The sequence below is a fragment of the Epinephelus lanceolatus genome, chromosome 4 (genome assembly GCF_041903045.1).
Source record: "Epinephelus lanceolatus isolate andai-2023 chromosome 4, ASM4190304v1, whole genome shotgun sequence".
NCBI lineage: Eukaryota > Metazoa > Chordata > Actinopteri > Perciformes > Serranidae > Epinephelus > Epinephelus lanceolatus.
In genome coordinates, this window is record NC_135737.1 from 10,430,849 (window position 1) to 10,447,714 (window position 16,866).

Consider the following 16,866-nt stretch of genomic DNA (forward strand, 5'->3'; position numbering starts at 1 on the left):
ACTCTCAGGATGGAAGGACCATTTCACCCAGTATAACAAGAAGTGTTTCTGAACAGGATTACCAACTATGGCTTTAATATCTACATACAGAGATGGTGCTCTTCAGCAGAGTCCACCATGTTGTTCTACAGTAGCCCAGAACGGACAAATTTAACACTTGCTCTAGATTGGGCCATTCGCATTTTCGCTTTGTTGCATTTTCAACAAAGCGAATCATAGCAGCCTCCAGACTTCAGATCAATAATGTATCATAAAACATGTGATATAAAAATGAATCATAAAAAATCTGGAGAAGACCATCCTTAGGCTCCCATTTAGAAAGTGCTAACACACTTTGCACACAAATGATCATTGCTGCGCAGTAAACAGTTTTGTCAGCTGACAGAACTGAGAGGCAAAGTCCCACCCCTCCAGTGGACCACCACAGGATCTTATTTCAGACAAAAACTGAATGGTAGTTAATGGTGACAGACATTTGAATTGTGCCATGAATTACATATACGATGTTTTGTATGAAACCGCAGCATAAACTACATCTCTCATCTCACGCTACATACGTCACCAGGAATCGAATCACTAACCTACTGATTGGTACACAACTGCTCTACCTCCTGAGCCACCGCCTCCCCTACATTTTAAATGAGTAACACACGGAAAGTATTTTGCATAATGTAAGACATGTTTTGGGATGTTTATAAACATATTTTTAACAATAACACAAACAATGTATATTCAAAATTCTTCCAAAACACTGGGGTCATTCACCAATATCTTCCTTAGTTTTTCTTTTTTATTCTTCTCAAGAAAGCCCTAAGACAAGTCTACATCAGTTTCCCTCTACAAAAATGTGTGTGTGTTTGAGAGAGAGCGAGAGAGAGAGAGAGAGAGAGAGAGAGAGAGAGAGAGAGAGAGAGAGAGACAGAAAGAGGGGGAAAGAGACAGAGAGAGAGGGGGAGACAAGGTGGAAGGAGGACTTTTTACACAATGTTAATGTAAGTTATCAATAACTTCATCGGCATGATGCTTTGTCCCTTTTTCTACGTGATATTTTTTAGCATCATCAATCACAAGTTATTAGATGGCAAATAATTATTTTAAAAAATACTCTAAATTTAAAAAATAATAACTTGAATTTATGTGTAATTCATATTTTTATTTAAATATTATAATACTATACAATTGTAGAATTAAAGGAAATGCAACAACCTATTACTCTGCACAAACATGTCAGCACACAATGTGCATAAGTGTGTGTAGATTCTGTTCTTACCTATGAACAATCAAAACATTGGTGAATGTCAGAATCTTCGTGAAAACTGCGTTAGCGGGTTTTCAGAAGAAATCTCTTTACAAGAGCGGTTGGTGAATGAGGCCCATTCTGTTCATTCCAAACCAGGATTTTCATGACACCCTGTGTTACAGCTGAGGTCACAAAAATTAAATAGCTTCACAGTAGTTATGTCCAATTTATCATATTATCTTTTGTCTAGGGTTTAAGAAGATCACCACTTGTCTATACACCCACTTTTGTCATTGTTTAATTTTTTTTTTTTTTTTAATTTTTTTTTATTAATGCTTAACAAACATGACAAAACAAGACAGGTGGGACACGGTTACACTAAGACACATGACATGATGCAACAATACTAGTGACTGAGTGAGTGTGTGTGTGTGTGTGTGTATGTGTGTGTGTGTGTGCGTGTGTGCGTGTTTGTATTATGGCTCGAAAGGAACCGATAGTAAAATAACCTTAATAACAATAATAATAATAATAATAATAATAATAATAGTGGTAGTAGTAATAATAATCATCATCATCATCATCTTGGATGGGAGATAATAATAATAGTAATAATAACAACAACAGTATTAATAATAATAATAATATACTACTACTAATAATATATTAGTAGAGATGATAATAATAGCAATAATAATAATCATCATCATCGAAATTGGAGGGATGGGGAGGAGAGGAGAAGAAAAAATATATACATACATATAAGTCCAAGTTATTACATTAATATATAATAATTAATATGAATCAGAGTCAGAGGTTAGCTCGGATCCTCCTGCGGCCGCAGCGTAGGCCGAACCCCGCCACACACTCGCACGCACGCACGCACGCACGCACGCACGCACGCAACCCCCCCCAGTCCCTTATCCTCCTTCCTATTTTTTTTTCTTTCATTGTTATGTTTTTGTTTGTTTGTTTGTTTGTTTGTGTGTGTGTGTGTGTGTGTGTGTGTGTGTGTGTGTGTAAGTCTATCTCTGTGTGATGCATTAAAAACAAAGCGGGGAGTGCAGTGCGGGGCCAGTGCTACTGCCCGCCATGACATGCACGCCCCACTTGCCCTGTTCTTCCGTGTTTTTTTTTTTTCCCCTTTTTTTCTCTTTTTTTCCTTCTTCCTTCTATTGGTTGTTGTTGTTGTCCCCCTCCCCCGCCCCCCCTTTCAAGCGGGGCCAGCCCGCCCCAGCCTGCCGAGGATCCGAGGCAAAGCCCATGTAGTAGTAATAATAATAATAATAATAATAATAGCGATGACAATAATAATAATCATGTTGATGATGCAGAAACAAGGAGGCAGTTACACTTATATATAGGTACATTTTCTTCCCCTCTCCGTTCAATGTTTATCTCTTCATAACATTAATAATAGTAATAATAATAATAATAATAAAGTAGTAATAATAAGCGGTGCCCGCTGAACAACAGTAACAACAACAGCAACAACAAACAAAACGTTAATGCAAATCTATACTATATAATCTACTATATAAAGCTACTATCCACCTTATTTTTCACGGAAACACGGAGGCAAAACAGAACGCAGCCAGCTTCCGTTTTTTTGTGCGACACTTCCGGTCCAGCACTCTTACCACTGTGTAAATGGGAATCCCCTTGTTGTTTACCTTGCTGAGTTTAGCTATATATATGTATATATCACATTTTTCACGTCACTATATCACCGTTTAGACTAATCTGATGTTTGTAAAGTCTATAAACACAATGACTGAATAAACATTAGTATTTTATCTGTGTGTAATTAATAACATGGTTATCGTAGATTAGCTGGGCTAACCATTAGCTGTTAGCCGTTAGCCGTGTCTGTAATAACTCACTAAACTCACAAAGTGGCCCGGGAAAAAATATTTTCTCCAGCGGATGTCTTAGTTACAACATGATTGAGCTAATTGGAGTAGTTTCATGTCGTATCCGACAACGGGAGGCTTTTAACAGATGACTAGCTTTGCTGCTAGTATTAATGTTAGCTGTCCCTGTCAGCTGCAGCCACTGATGCTTTCTAGACATCGTGATTTCCCAAAACTGAATAAATACCACACATAGCAACACAAAACTGCTTTGCTAGCTCAATCATGTTGTAACGGCTGGATGGTTGATGCGTACATGCTGATTCGGGTGCTATCAGAGCCGATCCGCGCATCACTATGGCTTAATGATCAACTCAGTCAATTAAAACAACCCGTCCTGTGTTAGGAGTGTATGTCGCTGACAGAAAGAAAGAAAGAAAGAAAGAAAGAAAGAAAGAAAAGGGAAAAAAGATAGAAAAGCAGCGTACACCTCACATATTTATTTCTCACAGTTGCGCACACGTGTGGCTGACATGCAGAAGCACTGTCTGTGTGTCTGTGTCGAGGGTGCGAGCCGCAGCTTCAGCTGCTCAGGTAGAGAGGCTGTGTAGCCCGGTGTGTTTTTTCACTGATTCGGTTCTGCAGGTTCTCTGCTGGTACACTGGAGACGGGGATCAAGCAGTTTGTCTCACTCGGGATAGATTGTGCTTTTTTGGTTCATAGTTTATGATTGACGTGCGATTTATTCGCGTTTAGAGGGAATACATTTCCGTTACAACGGAAACGTGGGCACAGTTATATAACGTTATACAAAATACACAGACTAACTAACTAACTAACTAACTAACTGATTGAATAACATAAACAACTGAAAATTGAAAAAAAAATAGCTTGTACCGTTAGCTCCGGTAAGGGAAAGCATGAGGGAAAGCGGCTGACCGGAAGTCACGCACAAAAAAACGGAAGTTGATCACTATTTACTTCCGTGTTTGAAAATAAGGTGGATATAATAACAATGATGATGATAACAGCAATACTAATAGCAGGGGTAAATATAGTGGTTGGTTCTCAGGCATAAAAAACAAAAAAACAAAAACTAAAGTCGGATAGGTTAGGTCTGTAAAAAGTTAATTAGTGGTGACCAGATGGAGAGGGGTTCTGCTGTCGTGTGCTGGGCGGAATGTTCCATAGAGATGTGATCCATAAGCAAGTTTTTCCATTGTGTAATATTTGTGTTATTTTTTGATTTCCAGTTCATGAGGATAGTTTTCTTGGCAATAGCTAGGGCTGTTAGGAGCAATTTATTGTTTGATTTGTTCAAGTTTATTGTTGATGCGTCACCGAGTAAGCAGAGTAAGGGGGATAGAGGGATGTGGCAGCTCAAGAAAGTTGAGAGTGACTTTGTGACCTTGCTCCAAAATTGCTGAATGGGTGTGCAGTGCCAGATGGCGTGGATGTAAGTGTCTGGTTTGTTCTGGGTGCAGTTAGTACAAATTTCCTGTGAGAAACCCATTTTAAACATTTTCTGTCCTGTATAGTGAGTTCTGTGGAGTATGTTGTATTGAATTAGTTGTAGATTTGCATTTCTTGTCATGAGATAAATGTTTTGACAGATTTGGTTCCAGGAGTTGGCATCAGGAGCAATTGAGAGGTAATTTTCCCATCGTCTTGTGGGTAGAGACCGAGTTTCATCGGATTGTGACATTATTCTATATATTTTGCTGAGGAGTTTTTTCGTGGAGCAGATGTTAACTAGTTTTGAGGTTGATGGGGGGAGGTCAAGGTTGGTGACTGTGGTGCTGCAAGTGACCTGAATTGATGATTTAAGTTGTAGGTATTCCAGAAAATGATTGCTCCCGATGCCGTACTCCCGGACCAGGTGGGAGAATGGAGCCAGTCTATTGTCCAGAAAAATGTGTTGTAGATGAGTGATCCCTTTTTCTAACCATGTGTGGAAGCAAAGTGGTTTCTTGTTGATGAGAATGTCGGGGTTGTTCCAGATCAGGGTGAATTTTGATGGCCCAAGTGTTGAGTTCGTAATTTTGTGGAATTTCCACCAGGCTGTCAGAGTTGCTGATATTGTTAATGTTTTAAAACAAGAGTGGTGTCTGATGGATTGATTGAGAAATGGTAAGTCTGAGATGGGAATGTTATTACAAACTGTCTGTTCAATATCTGACCATGTGATGTTAGATTGGTGGGGATGGGTCCATTTGTGTATGTATTGTAGTTGATTTGCTAAAAAGTAATGATAAAAATTTGGTGCAGTAAGTCCTCCTTGTGTCATTGTTTAATTATACTGCCCAACCATCAAGGCCTGTAATTAATATCATCAACCAACTGAAAATCTCCACCATAAGTACACTTTTTTCACACGCAAATGGCGCACCCACAGAAACAGAGAGATGACACGGATCTGCTCTCTCTGTTCCCCTGCGGTTGTTTTGAGCTCCAACAGACTCCAAACAACACCAAACAGGGTCTGCTGCTTCCTGAGCGTCAAAGACTGCTCCACCTTTGATCTCTAAATCAACTCATCAGCGCCCCCCCCAGGCCCAAACACTCGCAACCCTTCTTCCTCTGCATCACACACACACACACACACACTTAAAAATTCCCTTAAACAAAAACACATTTCTCATGCTCTCTGTGTTTTCCATCTCTTTCTCTGTGTGTCTTTTCATTTCTTTCTCACTCTTGATCACAAACTCATTTCCCATGCTGTGTCTTCTCTCTCACTTTCTCACACACAAACACACACACATAACACAAGCACACGGGTGTGTACAATGTGAGGCCGCAGAGCCAGGTGACTCGTGCAGGCATTGAGAGTGGTGAGTGTTATTTGTTTGCATGCTTCGCCCTCTGCGCCGCTGCGGTCTCATCCCCTCTGTGATGGATAGCTGGCTCTCAGCCAACCAGCAATTTCAAGTGAGAGAGGAGAGAAGCACTGGTGGTGGGGTTCAACACGTTCCTCAAACTTGTATTTGAAGGTCCAGTGTGTAGGATTTAGGGGATTTACTGGCAGAAATGGAATATAGCATAATACGTATGTTTTCTTTAGTGTTTATTACACGGCTCTATTAAATGCTGTATTCTGATTGGTCAGTCGCGGCATTCAGTGGTCTGATATTACTGTGTAATGACCGTTGCTAGTAGCACTGCGCGTCGGTGTTCTATTCCCCTGAAGGGAGTTGTTTTCCCAGTATTCACCGGCTCATTATACATTATCCCTTACATAATCACCTGAAAATAAGAATCACTGTGTTTTCGTTACCTTAGAATGAGACGTTTATATCTACATAGGAAGTGGCTCCTCCTCTGAAAAATCAACACTAGAGGAATTCTAACCAGGAGAAATCTCAGCTGGTTGCAATCTGCAGTCCTCACTGCTGGATGCCACTAAAAAAAATCTTACACACTGTTCCTTTAACCACTTTCTGTGCTGATTTTATTTGATGAGTGTTTAATTATTTTTTTTATATTTCAAGCATTAATGCGTTGTTGTCTCAGCACATCTGCAGCAAGTATTTAGTTTGAAACACAGGTTCCTTATAAACTGTATCAGTATTCTATGTGATGCTCACATTTCATGAGTTAAATAATTCATATAAAAATATGTTATTGAACCAAGGACTGGTGTTTGAGGTATGGGTGCTGTTCTGACTAATGCATGGTCGTTGCGCACATCCATTCACTGTCTACCTTCATGAAATCACCAGAAAGGACAACAGGCTGCTACAGTTTAACCACACAGACCTCACACATCAGGTTATAACTCGATATTCTGCTTTTTTTATAAAGGAGACATCTGGTTACCAGGGCCCATTTTCATCTCATCAGACATTTCCTGAGGTAAAGCTTTTCATTTGCTGGGCTCATTATCACGTTTAACGGTGGCTCAGCTGTTACAGAGTTATGAGACCAGTGATGTGACTGGCTGAGAGAGTATTTAATTATCACCACACCTGCTGATCTAGGCTATATTTACTTTCACCCTGTCCTTTGCATGCTGTGCTGTGGGAGGTGCACAATGAGACTTATAATATTTCTCAGCAGAGCACAACAGTATTTGTCTTTTTTTTTTCATCCATCTATTTTTTTGTCCCCCATGTCCCCTCAGGGGCTCCATATAAAACTGTTTTGGGTAATAATCTCTCATTGCACAGGTAGGTGCACACGATTACAGCACGAAGAATAGGTCGCCCAACATTGACGGAAAATCTGGCAGTGTAAAAGGGGCTTTTCAGTTCTTGTTTGGGGGATTTTCACACATTCTTCCTGCAAAAGGCTTCTAGATCTGTTAGATTCGTGGGCCATCTTGCATGTACTACTCTTTTGAGGTCTATCCACAGATTTTTAATGATGTTTAGGCCGAGGGACTGCGAGGGCCATGGCAAAACCTTCAGCTTGTACCTTTTGAGGTAGTCCATTGTAGATTTCTAAGTGTGTTTAGGATCGTTGTCCTGTTGTAGAAGCCATCCTCTCTTCATCTTCAGCTTTTCCACAGACGCTGTGATGTTTGCTTCCAGAATTTGCTGGAATTTAACTGAATCCATTCCTTTTTCTACCTGTAAAATGTTCCCCGTGCCACTGGCTGCAACACAAGCCCAAAGCATGATTGATCCACAGCTGGACAGGTGTTCATGTGTTCATGAAATTCTGCACCCTTTTTGTCTCAAAACATATGTTTGCTCACTGTGACCAGGGGTGCCCAAGTGTTTGCATGCCACTGTATTTCCTATAGTACATTTGCTAAAAAAAATACTGTGCTCAGCGCTATTGTGAAAGTATTAAGGCCTTTCTTTAAAAAGGAAACATATATATAAACATATATATATATATATATATATATATATATATATATATATATATATATATATATATATATATATGTATATATATATATATGACACTTCAAAGATTAAAAAAAGATAGATGTCTTTAGTAGAAACCAAAGGGGTTTGGGGCTGAGTGAACAGACAGGATAGGGAAGTCAGAAAGTGTTGAGTGACAGGTTAAGACAGTGTTGGTTTTGGTCTATTCGTGAAATTTGTTGACAATAAGAGAAATAGAATAATAGCAGCATTATCCTTAAAAGCCTCAACTCATCTCTCTCTTCCCGCGTCCTCATTATTTGTCTTTGCTTTCTGCTCTCTCAGATTGCTCCCTCTCTCTCTCTCTCTCTTCCGGATATCCATCGTCTTGCACTCTCTCTCTCTCTCTCTCTCTCCTCCCTGTCCGACCTCATTTATCTTAGAACCTCTCTGTCTCTCATCCTTTCCCTCTCTCTTTCTGCCACTCTCTCTAATAGGCTGGTTTGCTCTTTTAGCCTCTCCTTTCATTCTCTGATGCCTCTTCATCTCCATTTCTCCTTCTCCCTCCTTTTCACTTTGCCTATTTTCAAACCCTTCAGCCGCCTTTTACTCCTCGTTCTTTTCTTTCTTTCTTTTAGTTTCATGCCTTCTTCTCTAATTTCTCTCCAGCACCAGCCTTTGCTCTTTATCTTTCCTGTACCTCCTCTGTCCTTTTCGCTCTGCCTGCCTTCATCTCCTTCCCCTCCTCTTCTCTCTCTCTCTCTGCCCCTTCATCTCACAAAGTCCGGCTTGGCAGCCCTGCCCAATAAATAAGACAGGGACATCTCTCCCGTGACATCCAATTGTGGTACTCCGCCTCTATCTGCCTGTCTGACCTGCAAAAGTTTGACACCATCAGTCACCTCAACAAATGCTGCTCCTCATAAGCAATGACCACGGCTTTTGTCAAGGAGATGCTTATCACCTTGTCACCACAACAAAGCCGTATCACAAGTTTGATGCCTTTGTCCTACCCACATCACAACATACCTGCAATGTGAACACAGATTTTGGTATGTTTGGAGTGTGTAATATGTTTTGATTCCTACTCTTTGTATGCAACAGATGAGATCATAAATCTTAATTTTAAAGTATTCCTTTCAAATGAAACAGAGTTTGGGATGCTGCTTACGCAATTACAGTAACTGTGTTAATGGACGTGTCAGGAGCCTGTATGTTTAGATGTGTAGTCAGTTTGTTTAGATGTCCATAGGCAAAAAGATCTGTTGTGAAGAGAACTTAAAGATAGATATTTTAATGTGAAACTGCATTTTTCCTTTTTTTTTTTGGTTTTAATCCCCTGGTCTGTTTGTTTTGGAAGAAGAGACCCTCTAGTAAAAAAAAACAACTCCTGAACAATGAACACTGAAGGAATTCTAACCAGGAGATGTTTCAACTGGTTGCGACCTACAATCCTCACCGCTACATGCTACTGAATCCCCCTAAATCTTACACAGTGGACCTTTAAAATGCTATTTCCTTATTAAAACTTTTTCCTCAGTGACCTGATGGAGGTTTCTGCATGATGCAAAACCACATACTGCTGTGGATGCCAGGTTTATTCAGTTCCAAAGGTCAAACAATGACACAAACTAAACAATCGAGTCAGAGGTAGACCGACAGCTCCTGCGCCCTGTGAGGTAAAATTACTTTTTCTGTCAATGGAGTCTAGTGGCTTGAAGAAAGCATAGGTAACAGCTTCACTTCCCTGTTTGAAAGGGCTGTCGGACAGTTAGTACGTCAACACTTTTTGCTAACAGTTGTGTGGGAGTTTTCATTTAAAAACAGAGCAGAACGCAGATTCCTTTAAAGGAATAGTTTGAAATTTTGGGGGATATTTGTTTCTGGTGGACAGTCTCTTAAAAACTAGCTGGGACTAGTAACTTTCCAGAGTCTCTGTGGCTTGCCATAAACTATAATTAATCAGTGAATAAATGTGGCACATCTAACACTCTTTTTTGGTCAGTAAATTACTGTAAAACTTCAATTAATAGCCTGGGCTTTTGTTTTGCTTCTGTCATTAAACTCAACCTGTGTATACTTGGGACATGCATCTATATGGGACAGGCCTTTAATTCCTTTCACACAAAACTCTTGCTCAGTAAAGATGGTAAATACAATCAAATTGTTTATTTATACCTGTATGAATGTTACCTTTATAAAAAAAGTGTCATATGGACACACTTCTTTACCCTCTTAAAACAACAGTCACAACTTGGATTAAGTGAAAACCCCTTTTGATTCTTCTGAACGGTGGACCCTTACGGACTGAAGGATTATGGAAACATAGGCCTATTCAGACTTCATGACTGCTTCAGATATAGAGGATCACCACCTTTTATTTCACCTCTCATGTTTACTATGTTACTGGTAAATCTGAATGAATTATACTTTGGTGCTCATTGTGTCAATAAAATGAACTGAACATCTGAATTGAAGACAAATAAAGAATGGCAAGATATGGAAATGATTTAAGAGGTGCTAGATTATTTACATGACATTATCATATGTGTATTATTTCATATTCTAAACATCACAGTTATCGTTAATACTGGTGTATCGCAACACCCCTGGGATCAAGGAATTATTATTTCTCTGATTCTAGTGTCACTTTTTTGAGTATTTAATAATACAATTTTGAAACAAAATATTACAAGGATACTGAATGATTACTTGACTTGTGGTTTGTTGCTTCCCCCCATTACTGTCAGGAGAGTACAGGCCTCCTGCCTGAACTCTCTTCATCGTCCTCTACAGACAAATATTGTCTTTAACTTGCAACAGATTCATATCAGAGGGAGTAAAAGATATTGTCACATTGGTCATTTGGAACTGGGAAAAGGAAATCTTCTATTTCTACTGACCGTCATCGCTGTTGTCGTCCACAAGGATGATTTCTTTGAGCAAGTGAGCCGGAGTGTGATTGACAGCTGAGTGGACTGAGCGCAGGATCACCGACAGAGCCTCGTTGACGAAGATGAAGATGAGGGAGATCTGGGGGAGGTCTCTCGGGTAGCTGACCTTTCTGCATCTGCACAGAGACACGCAAACACACCACACCATCTGTAAAAATAAAATCTTTCCATGCCTGCCTGTGAAGCCTACATTCTGGGCTTTGCATGCTCTGCTCATCCTCCATCATTACTGTAAGAGACCAAACTGCCTCCATGGAGCTGCTGACATCTTGTTCGCTGAGGCTGAAAGGCGGACCACATGCGGCTTCCTGTTCAACCAACCAAACTGGCCTATTCACTGTGTGTCTGCTGCAGATAGGAGGCTGTTTTGTTTAAACAGCTCTAATGAAGAGGAAAGAGGCAGGGTGAGGCTTTGGCTCTGAGAGTGGGAGAAGAAACACCTTTCTGTACTTGTCTCCTTTTCTTGTCTTAATTCCTTTTATCAAAAAATGTATTATCCATGTGAAATTAAAACTTGGGTAGGCAACTTCTTTTAGAAGCATTTTCTGTTATTTTTGTGGAAGTTACATCCCTATAGCAATCAGTAAATTAAATGTGTTGAAAAATTAAAGAAAAAAAAGCTATCTGTGGCTGTTGCATGCTTTTAACAAGCTTGTCCAGTCATCTCATACAGGCCGAATGAAACGATTGGACGTGCTTACCCGTCTGTCTTTTTTACTGGCTATTCTACAAATACAGATCTGCATGCATGTCCCTTCACTGAGAGCCTGATTTAAAGACGGAGACTCTGCATTGGCAACAACTGCCTACACTGCAAAACAACCCAAAAAAGGAAGACAGACTTGTCAAAAAGAGAGTCTAAAAGAGAGTCTGCCAATAAACAAAATAAAACGAGTATCTGTGAAGCATTTCAGAGATGGAGAGAAAATGTTACTAATAACTTAGCCTTCTGCTTACTGGAGCCAAAGGCTCGCGGCTATAGTTTCATGTTCACAGTTATGTAGCTAACGTTAGCTAGAGCCTCAAATCACAGCGTGTCCTCCGCCTCACTCCCCGCCACTACAGACCCTCTCACCGGGAGGGGAGTGGGCAGCAGCTTTGAAGACTGACCCCCAGTCAGCAGCAACAGCAACACAAATCCAGCCAGCACGAACCCCAGCTCAGTGGAGCAGACAGCCCTGACTCCCAGATGGATTAGTTAACAGGTCAGACCTGGAGTGGCCGCTGTGACACCCGGCGCTGGGGGGCTTGCACTGGCTGAATTCAAGCCACTACAGCCAGCGACCAAATCTCAGTCTATCAAGCTGCTACCTGCTCTTCTCCCAGGGAAGCAGTCCACTGTGACAGGGAGCGAGGCGGAGAGGTGGCTAACATTAGCTAGCTAATTCTTGTTTCATTTGTGGACTGATAAACAGAGAGAGCAAGAGCGGGGCAACGAGGGGCCAAATGAATCAGCTGTGTGCAACTCCACACTGAAATAAGATTAATTATATAAATGTATGGGAAACACTGAGTACTGTATGAAGCTCCTGCATATAACCTTGGTCGTCTAGTGGGAGGAGTTTAGGACAGAGAGGGGAGAGCTGTAGGAGCAGGGGGTATTTTCAAATTCTGCCTTTTTTTGCCTATTTTTAAGAGTACTGCCTACCCCAACTTTAAGTATTAATACAAGCTATTCTAAAATAGATCAAGTGTTTTCATGAAATTTCAATAAACTTTTTTATTTTCCCTTTTAAGATATCTGAGAGGAACTTTTCACTAGGAAAAGGCCTCAATTCTAAATATTACAAACATCATGATGGAGTATATGTGTGTTAAAATATATTTCTTTCAGAGACACAGCATTCAAAGAATTTAGGACTATTTATTTGAAACAGATGGACGGATAGTTACATAAAAGGCACTGTGTTTGAAAAAGCTCCCCAAATGAAACCAAGCAGCAGTGCAACAGTTCGTTTTAAAAAAAAAAAAAAAAAAAAAAAACGCCCCAAGGGGTCTGCAGAGAGAAACCCAGCAGCTACATATCACACTGGAATATGGAAAATATGTACATAATGTACAAGGCAAGAGATGCCACAGCAATTATGGTAATAAGAACAAGAGGGGGCAGGGATGGTGCAAATCAGTGTAACCAGTAACAGCAGTGTGTAGCAGCATGAATGATTATGAAGTGAGAGAGTGTGAACTTGTCACATTACAAGTACAGCTTCATTGACTAATCTGAATGTAACCATAAGAGTCAGCTCGTTTTCTTTTGGCATTTCTTCACTGCAGGTTCTTGTTACTGATCAGCTGATAATACGTCAATACAAATGATAAGTTGTGCCTTTGTATCAGTCAATTCTTACTACTGTATATAAGTAACACATTGGGGAAAACAGGCTTAGACAAATAAATGTAATATCCCTGAAAAGCAGATTTACAGTACATCCCCAAAACTACTATATTTCTTCTTTAGACTACTCATAGTTTGACATTTGATCTTTGTTTCTTTCCATTTGTCTCTCCCTCTCTCTTAGTTTTATCACCTCCTCCGGCTCTGCAATGTAGGGGACCTTCAGCCAAACATAGCAGACTCCTCAGACTCCAGCTTACATGCTGTTGCTAAGCCTGAAGATATCACACCCCAACACGCTTCACACGCCACTTTGATCCCAGCAACATAAAAGACCCCCCCCCGAGTGACAAATGAGAGCGAAGGATTCTGATCCCACCACTCCACCACCCCCAAAACACACACACACACATGCACACACACAGCTGGTGGCAGCGTTTGGCCGAGGGCTTTCTCATCATCCCTGACTTTCAAATAGATGGGCTGTTTCTCGCTTAACCAGCAACGTGGGCCAGAGACAGACTCTTTAAAGGAGCATTTATGGAGACGGAACCTGCACCATGCATGCAGATATAACATACTGCACAGAGCTATCTGGAAGAGCACGGGCTGATGCACACACACTTACGGACATACAAGGATGTGCACATTCATCAATGATGTGAAAGCACATCTTGAAACGTTCCTTTTACACCTGCTAATCCAAGGACTGCCTCCGTGTGTGTGTGTGTGGGTGTGTGTGTGTGTGTGTGCGTGCATGCATGCGTGTGTGTGTGTGTGTGTATGTGTGTGTCCATGCATGCCTGGAGATTGATAGCCAACCTGATAGCGCAACTTCATCAAATATGAGAGTAAGAGGCAGAGTGGGAGAGAGAGATTTATAAGAACAGGTGAATTGCCCTACAAATGAACACTACATGTGCACTGCAAAAAGTGACAGATGACAGCATGTCAGCCTGCTTTTGGACTTCACTGTAGGTGGTGCATGATGAACTGTCAACCAAACGTTAAAGGTCCATTGTGTAGAATTAAAGGGGATATATTGGCAGAAATGGAATATAATATATTAAGTATGCTTTCTTCAGTGTATAATCACCTGAAAATAAGAATTGTTGGGTTTGTTACCTTAGAATGAGCTGTTTATATCTACATAGGGAGCAGGTCTTTGTCCACAGAATCTGCCATAATGCAGATTTCTCCTTGGCTGAGCTGCAGTGTTAGCTAGCTCAGTGCTGCTGGGTGAGCTAGCAGTAGATGCTTCCTTCTTCACAGTGATACAGTTGGCTGGTGTAGTTCAGTAAAAAGAAAATAGTTCCTACATGAAACCGCTCACAACAAGGTTTGTGGATTAGTGAGTGACTGGGTCATGATTTCTGGAAGGAGTCATTGCTGTTGAGTTTTTCAAATGTATTTCTTTGGCACTTTGAGCACCACAAGCCGAGTGTCATCTAGTTCCATTATAACCAAGAGAAGGCAGACATCTCTACGGCCGACAACTCCAACATTCACGACTCCCAAAACTAGATTGAATAATAGCACTATAGGTACGAGGAAAAATATGTTTTCTTGGGGGAGTGCACCGTCTCTTTAAGCAATACCTAAAATATAATAAGTAAGGAGGAGGTTGTGGGGGAAGGGGGAGCTGCCATGAGCGTACCAGCAGAGTAATAGGGAGAAGTGTCAGCTTATAATGGCTGCAGTGTATACCTGCATGAATATGATTGGGTGTGACTCGTCAGCTGATTACCACACAGCTGTGAATGATCCAGTTATTGTGGAGCATGAATGAAAGAGCTGATGCCAATCAGCTAATGCAAGTGGGACTTCAGTGCTCTGCCTAAACTATCGTTATGCTCCATTTTAATAATTCATCAGCAACATGGCTTTAAATAAACAGTATCAGCGTCTGTCTGGTTAATGGACAGAACACACTGTTGAAACCACTTTCTACCAGTAAAGTAGTTCCAGTGAAAACAGTGCTGATAAATTATTCATATGTAATTTTACAACACAGTTTGCACCACAAACAAAATTCCATTCATCTCCAATGTATTGGGTGGAAAAAACGTGAAGGTGAAATTTTAAGTTCATCCATGTAACATGTACTTACTTGCTGGGCCGGTGGTCTGGTATGGTCCGATCCAGGGAGATTTTGTCACTGAGGTAGGCGTTGTAGCCGTACTTCTCCCTCAGGTTTTTAGCGTCGCTCTCCTCAGCTGGCAACAGCGTTGCAGGGAGACCGCCTTTACCCCGACCCCCGAAGCCCTCAATCAGGCCCAGAGATTTGGACAGACCTGGGTGAAGCAAACAAAAGAAGATTACATGTCAAGAGCCTTTAGTGCGGCTGAGTCACTCTCCCCTCAGTAACGCACTCTGTGGCTTACAGCTGATAGCCTGCCTCCCTATCACCGCTCCAACCTCACATGAGCATACAGTATGTAGTCAGTGGCTGTCAAAACAGGTGAACATCTGAGCTGAATGCCCATTATGAGAAGTGGTGGCACAGATTCACACAGAATACCTGAGGAAGGGATACATTTAACAGGGGTGTGTAGAGTTAGGCCTATTCCAGGGTTTCTTACTCTGAGCTCAGTAATTCCTCTGTATGCTGATGAAATAATATACTATGATTTAAAGGAATATTTTGCCAATTCTCAACTAGCTTGTATCATAACATTGTAGGTAGTATGTGTAAATGAACTGTGGTAAACTTCCCTCCACCTTACCAGCACCCAGATCTCCCTGCTCATCTCCCAGCTCAAAATTATTACTGGCTCTCAGGCTATTGCTCAAACTACAGATTGGACTTCTACATTTTCATATGCCCACCAACACAGACGTGGATCAAGCCTCTCTGTCTCAAACCCAGACCAAACTCTGATCAAACTGTAAATCTAGGCAGTGCTGATCAAATATAAACCAAGACTATGTTACTGCGTTGCACGTTCCCACCTACAGTGTCTTCAGAATCATATTTTTGGACACTGTCCAGCTGTAACACAATAATTTGTGAACAGGGAATGGGTGCCATTTATGGTATTGTGAAAACCAATACTGAGATCGATTAATAAAACTAAGCAGTGCTGATCAAATATGAACTAAGATTCTGTTACTGCCTTGCCCATATCTTGCTTTTAATGTTTTCAGAAACATATTTTAGCTTACCATTTATCTGTAATTTGAGATAGTTTATTACCAGCTGGCTGCCATATTGTTTCCACTCAAAACAACCAAGCTTGCATTATGTCACCCTCCAGCAGGAGCGTTCATTGGTCCAGTACAGCGCAGTGCATTCTGGTAGTTAAAGGTTTTCCACCTCTTGAAAGACCTTCTTTACAGCAGTGAAATACTTTTTCAAGTCAAACACATTTCTGTTTCCAGGCTGCAAGCTGCTAATGAAGCCCTGAGGCTGTCATTATTTCAAATTAGCGGTAAAATAAGGTTCTTCTTAGTGTGACTGGACGTGGGTGGCAAAATAAATAAAGTGCCTCGTTGAGCTGCGTTCAAGCCTCTGGTTTGGCAAACATCCTGCTGAAAAGCTCTGGCTCTGCTGTCCACCCTGACCTCACCTCCCTGATGAAGAAAAGACATTGTCCTTCAGTGACAAGTCTACTTGTCACTGAAGGACAATGTCTTTTCTTCATCAGTCTATATATTATATTATAAT

General features: G+C 40.9%; 1 protein-coding gene across 1 annotated transcript in view; it reads right to left on the reverse strand.

Moving 5' to 3' along the window:
• The window catches only part of galnt17 (polypeptide N-acetylgalactosaminyltransferase 17), a 37,113-nt gene that overhangs the window by 18,806 nt on the left and 1,441 nt on the right, over positions 1–16,866 (reverse strand). Inside the window, exons 3-4 of the mRNA XM_033632362.2 lie at positions 15,310–15,493; positions 10,814–10,980 (exon numbers count right to left, since the gene is read on the reverse strand). Of these exons, the coding sequence (XP_033488253.1) occupies positions 10,814–10,980; positions 15,310–15,493 (351 nt within the window). The remainder of the gene's footprint in view (positions 1–10,813; positions 10,981–15,309; positions 15,494–16,866) is intronic.